This window comes from Hyposmocoma kahamanoa, unplaced genomic scaffold, assembly GCF_003589595.1.
Source record: "Hyposmocoma kahamanoa isolate Upper Pololo Valley unplaced genomic scaffold, ASM358959v1 84, whole genome shotgun sequence".
In the NCBI taxonomy this organism is placed as follows: domain Eukaryota; kingdom Metazoa; phylum Arthropoda; class Insecta; order Lepidoptera; family Cosmopterigidae; genus Hyposmocoma; species Hyposmocoma kahamanoa.
Genome location: NW_020654229.1, coordinates 5,699,548 through 5,714,763, shown reverse-complemented (window position 1 = coordinate 5,714,763; position 15,216 = coordinate 5,699,548). Strand labels below are relative to the sequence as shown.

Here is a 15,216-nt window from a genome sequence, read left to right as displayed (position 1 = left end):
ATGGAGTTGAATTACGAGATTATATATTATTATGCAAACTGTTTGTATAATAGTAAAATTTTATTTATAGCGTTTGTGAAATGTTTTATACAGGAGGGTTTTTTAATAGTCACCGTTCACAGCAGTAGAAGTAGAGGTCTTTTTGAAGGAGTTCGTCCAGGGAAATACTGCCATCTTACCTATTTCTGCCGACATGCAGTAATGTGAGCATTACTGCGTTCCGGTTTTGAAGGATAAGGGTACTAGTGAAATTACAGGCGCACGGGACTTGTCAACCTATGTCTCACAGTGACAGGCGCAGGTAGCATTGCCCCTGAAATCTTTGCAATTTAAAGCTCTGGAATAGGCACTTATTCGTCCCGTCTCTTGACATCATAAAAAAAAACAAAAATTTTTCCTAATCTACCTAATCTGATTAATATAATCATAGCAAACGTAATCGACGTATTTTTATTGAGTCATTAACATATCACACTGTTACAATAGTGTACTAACTCAAAAGTTTTTTTTTTATAATCGACGGAAACCTACTTACTGCCCGTAAAAGATCATTATAATTTATGTATAGGTTAACGTTTATCACAGACTTCTAAGCAATTTCCTACTTGCCAAATATATTTAAAAATAAAAGAGACAAAATAATTTCATATTTATGAGCAAGAACAGTTTTGGTCAGAACTAGCCATCGAGTATATAACCAGAAATAGAGACGAGATATTTAATTCGTTTGAAAACTATTCTGCCAAATCATTACGATGACAACTGCGCTCAGATTGGCCAGCCCGAATTCGAAACAATTGACGGGTGTCGTTAATAGTTTCATTTCAAAACGACGTATATATGTAGTGTAAAAGTTAATAAAAACAATCGTTTTGAATTTTTTTTTTCTTGCCTATGTGAGTCAAGAAGTTTGGGAACCTATGCCCTAGAGTTTCTTGCTCGTTCTACTCAGGAAAGTCGGCACAGTGAACAACCAGTAGAACAAAAAATGCCATTTCCAAGTGTAAATTTGTTTTACCTACGGAATAACCGATTCTTTGACTTTGAAAAGAAAAAAAGGATCAGTTAATATTTACCAAAGAAAATTAATGTTAGAATTCGGAGGTAACTAAAAAGCCACCTGTATAAAAGCATATATTTGCGGAAACCAAACTACATAAATATTGAAATTATTATTTATTCGTTTTATTTCATACACTCAATGCGATAAAAATAGTCAGAGAAACATGTTTCGTTCTAAAATAACAGTTTCAGGTAAGTGTAACAGTTCTCTAACAGTCCCACAAATGGGCATGAGTTTGATAAGCCATCACTTCTTAGTATCGTATTGGTGGCATACACTATTCAAAACAGCCTAGCGATGGGCGAGTCGAGTTATCTAACTCGATTAACTCGAGTTACTCCCACAACGAGTCTCGAAAACTCGAGCTAACGGTACCCGCCCCGCCGAGCCGATTATTTCATTAATAAAGCGCAATACGCAGTGGCTATTCCTTCTCATTCGGTCGGTTCGGCGACCTTTAGAGCATGCTCGAGTCGCGGTTGGCACGCCGGTCGTGCCCAACTCGGTGAATCGTCGGTTCGAGTTCTACTCGCGAGTCGCGGGTACTCTGTCAGACACCGAGTCGAGTTAACTCGAGTTAGCAGCCACTTCAACTCGAGTTGAAAAAAAACCGTACCATCGCCATCGCAGCCCAGAACTTGGCCACGGTGATCACGCTACAAGTATTTGCCATACTGAACTGAGCATGGGATATGTTTGCCATTTTGGCGAAAGGATTTGCCAATAATATTATTATAAGAACAACGTACTACTTGCCTATTGTTGTCCAGGGTACGTCTGACGTCACATACATTATTCCAAGTTCAATATGAGTGGAGACTTCCCATGTCTTCAAAGAATCTACGAAATACAGGTTTCCTCAAGATCCTACACGGTCATCGAGTATATAACCAGAAATAGAGACGAAATAAGGGCCATCTATCCCTGGCAACTCATCAGGCAAATGGGCCTTATGTCACTTTAAATATCAACTCTCGTTTGCACTGAAATCACAAATTAGAAAGCTGAAATAGTACAGCGCCAACAACCGGCCTGTGTGTACTCCATGTATTCCAAAAATATTCTGTATTTATGATAATAAAGATAATATATCTATCTGTGGAGGGCTGTTCCGTTCGATTGTGTGGGAAAAGCAACAAAACATCTAATTACATAATCTCAGTACAAAGTACTAAAAAAATCGACCTCAAAAGTACGTGGAATTATATATAATTACCAACTTGGTATAGAAATCTATACAGGACTTGACACAGGAGATAATAAAAATCGGTTCTCACTACTTAAAGTATATTGAGAGAGAAAAACGTCTTGAATTGGTGAATAGAAAAATCAACCATTAACACGACAAATAATTGCTCCTTTTAATAAAATTTAGGCGTTATTTATAAAAAAAAATCTTCATGCGTGAACAGCCACCCTTAGAGGTACATGATTTTGTTCAAAATTAAATGGGACCACTATAGGTATACTATAGGTACCCTCTTTCCAACAAAAAAAGAATCATCAAAATCGGTCCACAAATGGAGGAGTTATCGTGTAACACACAAAAAAAACATACAATCGAATTGAGAACCTCCTCCATTTTTTGAAATCGGTTAAAAACAAACGGAATCACATTTCATCGGTAACTAAATACGTAATTTTTCAATTTTCGTCCATTACACCAAAGCTCAAGTTAACCTGGTCGATTTGAAGTGAAACAATTAACGACACACATCAATTGCTTCGAATTCGGGCTGGCCAATCGCAGCGCAGTTGTTACTGTAATGATCTGGCAGAATAGTTTTCAAACTAATTAAATTACATTTCGTCTCTATTTTTGGTTATACTCGATGTTCACGGTTAATCAACACTGTAAAGTAGTGGCAATGCCTCTCAGATCTTTGCAATTTAAAGCTCTGAGTGGCACTGAAACTGTCCTGGATAGGCATATCGCCAAGCGCACGACTTTTTCATCCCGTTACTTGGTCTCAAAATAAAAACAAGCAAATCTTGCTATCACCACCGTAGCATCTACTATACTGTTATTTCTTTAAATTTCAGCTCTCCTACTTCTCTTATTTGCTCACTACACGCAGGCATTCGTTCTCCTGACAGCAAATGTAGAAGACGTCAAGAAAATCGCAAGAAAATTTGTTTCAGAGCCGTTAGCTGAACAAATAGCCCAATTCATTGTCAAAGCTAGCGGCCAGACTGCTATTCCTAACGTATCTGCTGAAAATGAACAAAACGTTAGCGGGATACAAAGTGTGTCTGAAAATGAATTAGATCCACTTTCGAAAATTGCAAGACAAAAACAAGAAAATAAAAAAGAATCTGATCGTTATATACAACAAACTCATAGTACACAAAAAACTCCGGTTACAATTGAGTTCGTTGAAGACAAATCGGATACAGTCACTATTTATAGTGAATCTTTGATACAGTATAAGAAAACGAAAGATCCTGATGTATACGACTATATCAAAAGAAATCCTAAACACGAGGACTTGAAGGAAGCATCGAAGGAAAATTTTGAGCTACCCGTAGATAAAACAACAACAAGGCAACAGAAACGTTGGAAAAAAAAGGAGAGGCTAAGAAAAGAGGAGAGACACAGTCAAGCCAAAACTACTCAATATCGACCTAGAAAGAGGATAAATAAGGAAGTGAATTTCGATGATAACGAATTATTGTTCCACCTTGTAAGTCGAAATGACAATGGTACTAATAACAATAAACTAACAGATTTCCCATCTTCAAATACACTTTATAATAATAAAAATAACGATAAAAAGAATAGAGAAATGAGAATAAATGAAAAATCTACATCGAGACAATATTATAGCGATTCGATGCAGCATAATTATACTCCCAAATATTATGAAAAAAATAAATCCACATACAGATCAGAGAAAGACGATAGGCACGCACAAAAAGCATTTAATGAATATATGGATAATTATCCTAAGGATATGCCTATGTATATTCCTGTGGATGCCCCGATGGATATCGCTATGGACGAGTCTAATGAAGATCCCGAGGATATAAATCTCCAAGCTGCCAAAGATTTGGAAACAGCAAACGATCATAATTTTGAAGCAGTTTCTCCAATAGTAAACGCTTTTAATATTGCTCCAGAAATAGCAGGCCATAAGCGTAAATCCAAGAGCAAACGTAAAAGCTTCATAGTAGCAACATCAGGGTATGTGATGCTACCTGCATATTCTGTAGCGAAGCATACGCAATCTCGGCAACGGGCGGCTTCATCTCCAAAACCATAGCCTGTTCATGAAATTTTAATTTAATTAACCAGCTTTAAAAAAGGAGAAGGTTCTCAATTGGACAGTGTTTTGTATGTGTGGTACGCGATTAATTTGTGAACCGATTTTGATAATTCTTGTTTTGTTGGAAAGAGGGTACGTCAGTATTAGTCCTGTTTAAATTTGAAGAAAATATTTCACCTCTAAGGTGACAAACTAGGGGACAAATCCGGTTTCGCGCATTTTAATAAGTAAAAGTAATTAAGTAAAGTAATTCCACTAACTTTTAAGGTCGGTTTCTTTAAAAATTAATTAAGTAATAGTATCTCAACGGCTATTGAATGATTGCTGTCTTTCTCTTTAAACGACGTCTCAGTATATTATTTCTGCCTTTTTCGTCGTTCTCATTATTGAGGGTTGCAGAAATATCTCTGCTTTGGAAAAGAAACTATTTTTTAAGATCAAAATCGCGTTGATATGTTTTTTCAAGCAAACCAACGTTCGGGCTCTATGCAGGTGAGATCTGGAACGAGCACGAAACGTTGTTTTTTTTTTAATATGTTGCATTGCGATCAAAAAATATATGTTGCACCGAGAAAACCCAAGAACTCGAAACATATCTCCACCATCCACTTATCCGATTTTATATAGTTTTCGAGTGATAGTCTGCCCCCGTAGTATGCTGCATCTGTAAAGCTATTATATCGACATTTAGTTGTCAAATTCGAGTGATAAACTTTAAATTTTAAAATTTTATCACAATAGCGAACATAGCGAGCACCGTGACGGCACATTGTTATGTCATCGCGTGCGCGCGCGACAAATAACTGCAAAAGATTAACACAGTGCCTAGCATGGCTGCAATATCACATCTGATTTTAAAACATTTGGATAGTAATTTTATCAATGTAAAAATTGAGCGCAACAAACGAGATGAAATGACATTTTTGTTTCATGGTTTTCGTGGCAATGATTAAACGACAAAGATAGCTATATACGCAATTTCATATCGTTGTTCTTGTTCTTCAAAATGTATAACAATAGTTCATTACCAAACAAGCAAACTTATATTTATCAACTGAATTAAATATAGTCACGGGGAGTTTTTCGCACATATTCTGCCATGCTACCGCCACTGGTGCACTCTTTTTATTGCGAAAAGCGACCTTGCACAAGTCTTCAACTCAGTGCGATCAGGAGCACTACTCTCGAAGCACGAAATCTGTAGTTACAACCGTTTTCCCACTGTGGTTGACCTATGGGCATTGACTTACAATTATATGGACGTCGGGTCCGCGCTAAAAAGTGTCCGCACTTGTAAGGCGCTAAAATCGTATACAGAGCGCCAAATTCCGCTTTAGTCTTCATTTGTTCGACTGACAGCGCGACTCTGCGATGACATTACAATTTAAATTTCGAATAGGTTGACTTGGGACATTTTTTTCGTGGTTTTTGTATTAGACCCGTCGTCCATTTATTTGTAAGTCAATGCCTATGGGTGTAATTTGTGGCTGTCTATGTATGTAATAATAATATAATATAATATAATAATAAAATAATTTATTTTTCTCCCAACAAGTACAAGATGTACGTAATGTAATGTGTCGTTATTGTGACGTTATTATGTAGTATATTGTGTGCGTTATTATTTTTACTTTCATAGTTATAATAATACTTACGTTCAAATGGTGCTCCGGTACCCTGACCTCTCCACACATGGTATCAACATTGCAATGGCCAATGCAGTGCGACCGGCCGTCGCGGACGAAAACTTGTCGCGTAGGACATTTCCTAAAAATAAAAACAATTATTTATATAACTCAGTATAGTTACTGTCTTGATCATCATCACCATCAACTGATTTATACTTCCTACTGCTGGACATGGATCACCAAGCTGGCCTAATGCGGCTTGGGCATTCAAACGTTTTCCGAGAATTGTACTATGGACGTTGAATTTTGCAAGTTTGCACTATTATTATGCCCCTATTACAGAGCTTCGGATAAGGACAAGAAAATATATAATCAAATGCGAGTCACATCTATAAGTTTTTAGATTTATAACTAGTATTGCAAGGGGTAGCTGATTCAAAAGTTTCATGTAACGAAAATAAAAATGTTTACTTAATATATCGTCAATTCGAAACTGCTTTGTTTTGCATTGAGTTTTGACGCGAGTTTGCCGGAGGTAGAAGTTGTGCTGGCCAGCGATCCTATGAGTGACGATCGTATTAGATTTCATTTATTTCGAACAACAAATGCCGAGTTGTGTTGTAAAACTATACATTCCATAGATTTTACTGCACATCACTATTGAAAACAAAGTACATCAATTAGGTCCTACAACGTTTGTTATGAATTAATACGAAAGTTGATGCCCGGACAAGTCAAAACGGTCATTTTAGCGTGCCGGTACTTTAAGTGTAAATGGCTAACAGGTTACCTAGTACGTACAAAGGCAGAGGCGATATTTGGGTTCGCTATTACCATTTTTTATAACTTTTGCAGACTTTAGACGTATGCGGAAGCCGTTATGCAACTTAAAAGTTTTTCTAGAAGTCTTAAGCATGTTGTCTCGTTAAATAGTATGGGGACTGTGGTAAATATGAAATTGTAAACATTTTCTGTCAAATAAATTTTATTTTATTTTTTTTAATTTTATTTGTGTCATTAGTCTTTATTTCCGTTAGACTATTGCAATATGTTTTTGCATGTTTTTTGCGTAATAATGCTGTATACATATTATAGGGTTACATTCTTTTTTTTTATAACATCAAATCACTGTCCATACACAAGAGCTCAAGAGCTTTAAATTGCAAAGGCCTGTGCGGCACTGCCACTGCCTGTCACCCTCGCGGACATAAAATTGATAAGTCCCATGTGCCTGTACTTTCACCAGCACCTCTACCCTTAAGAACCGTAGAGCATTAATGCTCGCACTGCGTGGCGACAGAAATAGTTAAGGTGGCAGTACTTCCCAGGACCACGGCTCCGGCCATCGCTCGGGTTACGCGCCTGCCTTACGTGCCGACTGCTGAGTGTATCGCCGGCAGTGCAAACGCTCAGAAGGTGTTGCACGCACATCTGATGGTCGTACGCCACGTTTCGTTATTATTGTTCATTTTTATATTAGAATTGCCTATTTATTAAAATTATTTACGCTATTCCGAATATAATACAACATCAGAGAATTTAGAGAAAGAAAAATATATATCTACATTTTATTATAATTAGTTATACCAAATAAAAAAATTGTGATTTCAAAGTCTCAGACAAGTCTTTCATTTACATTACAATTCTTGTACAATCCAAGAGCATTCAGTTGCGCACCGTATTGCGCAGTACACATACTGCGGGCAACGTTATTTTCACCTCTCTGAGCTCGTGCTTAGGTTCCTTTTACCTCGTAGCTACCGCCTGATGTAACTAGTTAGTTAGTAGGCTATTATAGCGTAGGTTAAAGTCAAGTCAAAGTCAAATAATCATTTATTCCACAGCTAAAATAAATTTACAGTTGAAAACGTCACATTTAAAATACTGCTCGTTCACTACGCAGACTCCCCTGAGAAGAACGAGCAAGAAACTCTAGGGATTGCTCTTTTCAAATAAACTTAAATGGAATACACTTTGAACATTGACTTACAAATAAATGGACGACGGGTCTAATACAAAAACCACGAAAAAATGTCCCAAGAAAACCTGTTTAAACGTAGTGACATGTAAAGGAATATGAAAAAGCTAAAACGTTGAATTTAAATTGTAATGTCATCGCAGTACTGTCTAATTTTGCTTGCTTCGCTGTCAGTCGAACAAACGAAGACTGAAGCGTGAATGACGCTCTGTATACGATTTTAACGCCCTATAAGTTCGGACACTTTTTAGCGCGGACCCGACGTCCATATAATTGTAAGTCAATGACTTTGAATCAAATTTGTGTGGAATCTAGAGCCATGTCATCTTTCTATTCATCTTTATCTAACACGTAGTCTTCAATTTTGTAATATGACTTTTCAATCTTTTGATTGAATTGAATATTATTATTGTAGTTTTAAACGTAGGAAATGATAATTTTTATATATGCTCCGGAATCTTATTGTAAAAACATATACAGTTCTCAATAAAATAATCGTTTACGTTGGTTAAGCGAAATCGTGGTACCATGAGTTTGGACTTAGCTTGGTATTTTCGTATCTTACTAATTAACTACTGAATAATATGTGCCTGCATTAACACATAAACTCTCCATTGAGACTCGTGCTCAGCACATTCGACGTATTTAGATACAAATACTTATTTTAATTGTGATAGGTAATCGACATCATTGGCATTGTCGAAATTCTCGAAAGTACGTATCTGAATAGATAAGAACAATTTTAATGCATTGGTAAAAGTGCAGGCATGTATTCAGGGTCTGTTAATTTGAAATCATCTCAGTTGAGTGTCGATAGAGGGTCAATGTGATTTTGTACGTTTGGTATTCTTCTAAAAGTAGTCAGTGGCTAGCCATCGAGATACTATTAAACTGTCATTGCAATTTTTTTGTATTATCCTCTACAATGGCAAGTTGATGCCGCGTCGACCGTGCAGTCTAGTAATATTATGCTTATTTAATTTGAAGACTAAATTGCAGATTGAACGAGATAAAAATAAAGATATGCATAGTAATTTTATAGTAGGTTTAGTTAGGCAACGGTTATGATTAGCAATTGAATGAATGTATGACATCAGTACCATTCCACTGACATTCTATTGAGACTCAACTGCCATTGCAAATAGATTTTAGCACAATAACAAATATTTTTATAATTGCAAAATAATGTAATAAAATAGAATAGACATTTATTGCAACGCCACAACACATAGATACAAAAAAAGACACTTGACACTTAGACAAGCAAAACAAAATAAAAAGACATAATAAACCATTGACTTACAAATAAATGGACGAGGGGTCTAATACAAAAACCACGAAAAAAATGTCCCAAGTCAACCTATTTAAACGTAGTGACATGTAAAGGAATATGAAAAAGCTAAAACGTTGAATTTAAATTGTAATGTCATCGCAGTACTGTCAAACAAACGAAGACTAAAGCGTGAATGACGCTCTGTATACGATTTTAACGCCCTATAAGTTCGGACACTTTTTAGCGCGGACCCGACGTCCATATAATTGTAAGTCAATGTAATAAACAAAATTAATATGTATAAAAAAACAAATAAAATAAGACAAAATAGACAAAAAGCAAACTGGTTGTAGTGGGTAAAGTTTTTTTTAACCGGCTCTAAAAAAGGATAAGGTTCTGGATTCGACTTTTTTTTTGTTTGTATGTTACGCGATAACTACGGTATCTGTGAACCGATTTTCATGATTCTTTTTTTGTTGGAAAGTGGGTACCCCCATAGTGGTCCCATTTAATTTTGAAGAAAATCATCCACCTCTAAGGGTAGCCGATCATGCATTAACATTCATTTTTATAAAATAGCGCCTAAATTTTACTTAAAGAGCAATTATTTTAATAGTTGGTTTTGCTATTCTCCAATTCAAGGCGTTTTTCTCTCAATATACTTTGAGTAGTGAGAACCGATTTTTAATACCGCCTGTGTCAAGTCCTGTATAGTGGCGAACTAGGGGATATTTCAATAAAACTTGGCAAATAGATGTAATTACACGTACTATTGAGGTCGGTTTTTTACGGTTGGTACTGAGATTATTAATAATACAAGTGAGGGGACGAACAAGTCGAGCGCCTGGTGGTAAGCCACACGCCTGCCAATAACAGTTGCAGTGTTACTCAGAGCTTTAAGTCATAAAGATCATGGGGCACCGCCACTGCGCCCGTCACCCTGTAATTTCACCAGAACCTTTACCCTTTAAAACCGGAACACAGTAATGTGACCATTACTGCTTGGCGGTAGAAATAAGTAAGGTGGCAGTACTTCCCTGGACCAGCTCTTTCACAAGCAGCTCTACTGCTACTAAGAGGCTCCGCGGTCGATTACGTGGAGTGACCAAGTGACCGTCCTCCCTGGCCTCGCTATAACAACTGCCCTGAGAGAGGCTGAAGATAGAAGCAGATGGAAAAAAATCGTCCATAAAGTCTCGAAAACCATTCGGGGTCACGACTTTCAGCATTGAAGATTTATGCAAAAATTTAAGCTCGATGATGGAACATGCACACTAAAAATATAAAATATTTCAACGCTTGGTCAATCTCGTGTTTATTTGACAAATGTCCATTCACTCTAAAGGTTATTTTCCATTTGTGGTTTGTCAGCTATCGCCTACCATTACCATTGCAATTTCTCGGTATTCTACTCTTCAACGGCGAGCCGATGACGCCATCGGCCAGTCTTAGTTTATTTGACGTTACTTTCGATTCGTTTTTACTCAAAATTTCAGCGCTTATCCGACTTTAATTTTGTAAAAAATTCATTTAATTTGAAGACTAAATTGCTAATTTTCATGAATTTCCATTACACGTGAGGCGCACAATAAGTTTCCGGAATGAATAAGAAAAAAAAACTATACACGGTCAGAAATGAATTTAGTGTTTCTCAAAATATTCTCCATTAGCGTTAATGCACTTTTTCATACGAATGAACCAATTTTGAAAACATTTATGCCACTCCTCCGTGACAATCTCTGAAACATATATTTCATACTTTTCGACAGCCTCTTCAGGTGATGAAAATCGTTGGCCGCGTAACTGGTTCTTAATTTGTGGAAATAAATACAAGTCCCAAGATGCTATGTCGGGACTGTACGCGCGATGGCTCATAAGGTCAACGTTGTTCACCTTAAAAAATTCATGTGTCTGTCTGGTCGTGTGAGAACTGGCATTATCGTGGTGCAAGATGATACGGCGTTTACGGTTATTTCTACGGAATTTGTCAATAACTTCCGGCAAAGAAATGGTCGTGTGCTAATCACTATTCACGGTACAACGATCCTCCAAAGCAACAGTAGCCACACGTCCAGTTTTATTAAAAGAAGAAGCAATCATCCGCTTATAGGCTTTTTGCACGCGCCACTTTGATTGGTTTCGGCTCATCTTCGAAGACCCATACGGTCGATTGCTGCTTTGTTTTGGGATCGTAAGTATAAATCCAAGTTTAGACACCTGTTACTATGACCCACACCGAATTTGACGCCCCTTCGTTGAATCTGGTAAGCATGGCATTGCACCAAGTGACGCGATCCGTTTTTTGAACCTCAGTCAAATCGTGTAGGGTCTACCGAAGCACAGCTTTTTCAAATTCAAATGTTTGTGTAGTATTGATTGTATTTGACTCATGCCTATGCCTAAAGATGCCCGAATCTCATGGTATGTCACGTGCCTGTCTGTTTTGATCATACGGCGCACAGCATCAATGTTTTTGTTGTTCACAGCAGTGGACGGGCGACCATCACGAAATTCGTCACTGAGATTCACACGACCGCGTTTGAATTCTGCAAATCAGCTATAAATAGTCGTCTTGCATGGTGCTTCATCGCCAAAAGCAGTTTGAAGCCGAGCGAAGCTCCGCTGAGCTGTTGAATTACACTTAAAGTCGTAGAAAATCATACTACGAAAATTTTCACCAGTTAAACCCATGGTGAAGTAGACAACCAATTTCTAAAATGACGCCACAATGTAAAAAACAAGTGACAGTCAGATGAAACAAACTGTATTCTACAGCCAAAGAGTTCCATTCTCAAATATTGCAATTACTTTTTAAATATTGTTTATGTAAGTAGGCAATTTCGGTAACTTTTAGTGCGCCCTATGTAGTTTTAGTAAGGCAACATCGTTAGTGATTGAATGAATGAATGACATCACCGCAATTCCACTGACATTGTTTTGAGACTCAACTGCCATTGCAACTAGATTTTAACACAATAACAAATATTATCGTAATTGCAATATAATCTCAATGGAGTCTCAAAGGAATTACAATGACCAATGATTTCCAGAAAATTAGCAGACTTGGACCCTTCGGCGATTAATACATGGATAAGTAATGAAGTATCTTCGTCACAAATGATCAATATTGCAAGAAATTAAGGCTCATTCGTAGAATGTCCACTTTGCAAAATGTCTAACCACGCAAATAGTCTATTTGTCAGTACGTCCCTTTCGTAAAGTTCGAATTATTTTAATAACAGAATATCGATAATACATATTATCGATATTCTGTTATTAAAATAATTCACTAAAAATAATAAAGCGTACATACGCTTCCAAGAAAAACACTTTCTCAAAATAATCGTTAACAACAATCATCAAAAATATACAAACAAACAGGCAATCTGAAGAAACCAAAGCAAAATTTGGCAAGATTTATGAATATACTACATAAATATGTCTAATTACATGAGACATTATGACTTTTGTGTGATTTATAGACAGAAAAACAACACGTGCCTATACAATGTTACATTCGGTCGATCTTCGCTTTTTCAATTGCCACATCCCGTAATGCTGCAGCGACGAATTTTTATTAATACTTAATTGTTCTCACTGTCAATATTTTTGTCCATTTTATTACAGCACATGCGAATAGTTCAATAAAACTTTACTTTGACAACTGTATCATGTACCTCATGTATTGCGAAATGGCCACAGTCGGCATTTAAGACGACGTTACGTATTTTCGATTCGTATGTTTGACACAGACCAATGTAATGCTATCTCTTTTAGCTTAAGACGGCACGCAATAGTTAAACAAAGACAATAACATGTTCATGTTTTCGATGTCGAAATGCATCATATACATACATATAACGTCTGATTTATGTATGTCAACATAACATGTCCTTTAGTTTCCATAGTCTAAGTACAACCATGGAAAAAAAATGCAATACTTCCTGGATTCTTTTATTTTTTAATCTTAGTGAAGCGACGTGCTCATTAGCTCCGATATTTATCGAGCCAACAGATTAAATAACAAAAATTATTCAAGTTTGATAAATTTTGGTACCTGGTAAATTATAATGACATGAAATAAATTATAATGAAATGAAATCTATTTCTATTTCTATATGAACGGGAATTATCGCTTGATTCCTCATTAACATAAATTGTTAATTCTTGAATACATAAATCGTCAAACGCAACATCACGATCCCAATCAGACAATATATTCTTTTTTGAAACCGCTCACATTCACGATTTAAACTTCATCATAAATAAAATCGATTGTTATAAAAAAATCGAATCGGAAACATATTAGGACATCACTAATTGATTAGAATTCGAGCTGTCAAAAGTTAAATAAATGGTTGGAAGGAGTATAGCATAGCAATACAAAAGGGGGACGATGCCAGCATCTTGGCCACCTTACCACGGGGGCAATAATAATTACACAACAATGCTTAATACATGCCTGCTATATCGCAAATACATTAAAGTTACTCTACTTTTTATCTCCGTATCATATCAGCTGGAAGATATGTAGATATATACACACACAGATAAACAAAGATAGCAACTCATAGTCGAAAGATATATTCGAACAATTACAGCTGAAAATAAAAAATAATAATCGTAAATACAAACTGTTTTTATGCAACATTTTTGGTGACATAACGTGTACGGGGAGATGTTAAAATAACCATTGTTGTGTGATATGTTATTTGTGATAAAATATAGGCTCGGTTTCACGTCATAAAGGTAAGGTTTCAATATTATTTATCGAAAGAGGTATCGTCGGGGACAGTGTTTATTGTGCAAAAAATGCATGTCGAACCCATTGAAATTACAAAGTAATAACGTTAAATCCTGTGAAATTTGGTTTGGTTGGTACGGGGATCTGCATTATCCCCGACGGTATCGAATAGTATGAAGTGATAAGAATGAATGAAGAAAAATACCAAGGTTTTAATTGACATTTATTCAACTATTCCCAATTAACATTTCAAATAAAATAAAAACAGGACAAAATAAAATGAAATAAGCAAAATATACAATAATAGCCGAAAAAAATAGGTTAGTTGTAGGTTTTTAGCTGGAGCCTGCGAGATTGCGTTTTTAATAGTCGTGATCGATGAATATTGCTTAATAGCAATTGTGTTTTTACTCAAGTTTTCTTAGTCTCGTTTAAATATAGAACTTAACAGCACCAGTCACCTACATCCGTTGCAATGAGTTTTCATTATGTCATGATCCAACGACATTGCGTGTCAAGTGCGTAATTTTAGTTATGCTTTTATTCTAGTTTACCCATTGACTTACAAATAAATGGACGACGGGTCTAATACAAAAACCACGAAAAAAATATCCCAAGTCAACCTATTTAAACATAGTGACATGTAAAGGAATATGAAAAAGCTAAAACGTTGAATTTAAATTGTAATGTCATCGCAGTACTGTCTAATTTTGCTTGCTTCGCTGTCAGTCGAACAAACGAAGACTAAAGCGTGAATGACGCTCTGTATACGATTTTAATGCCCTATAAGTTCAGACACTTTTTAGCGCGGACCCGACGTCCATATAATTGTAAGTCAATGAGGTTACCCCTAGCAATGATTTTATTCTACAGGGGAATCAAGGGTAAATTACGCGTAATGTACAACGTAAAAACATAAAAAAAAACATAAACGCGTAAAAACAGCGTTGGATTACAACGGCGTCTGTAACGTCCTTTGCAATGCAAATGAGTTTTTTCAGTTGCGATGTTTACTGTAGTTATATTTCTAGCTTTCGCGTAATAGTAATTATTTTACGTACAAATGGAGCGTAAATTGCGCGTCGATCGTAAATTATACAAACATTAATGTAAAGCGTCGTATAGGTCAGTTGCAATGCGTTTTCACTTATCATGATAATTTAAAATTGCGTACGTAATTTCAATTATGTTATTCCCCTAGCTAGTCGTGATTCATATTCTAGACCGATGATTCTCACAGCGATTTGTGTCTATCCCCAAGGGT

At 36.2% G+C, this 15,216-nt stretch overlaps 1 protein-coding gene across 1 annotated transcript in view; it reads right to left on the bottom strand.

The window, feature by feature from the left end:
- Nucleotides 1–6,375, bottom strand: part of LOC113234426 (leishmanolysin-like peptidase) — a 40,179-nt gene extending 33,804 nt beyond the window's left edge. The window contains exon 1 of the mRNA XM_026469737.1: nucleotides 5,985–6,375. Within this exon, the coding sequence (XP_026325522.1) occupies nucleotides 5,985–6,023 (39 nt within the window). The 5' untranslated portion in view covers nucleotides 6,024–6,375. The remainder of the gene's footprint in view (nucleotides 1–5,984) is intronic.
- Between the last annotated feature and the right edge of the window lie 8,841 nt (nucleotides 6,376–15,216).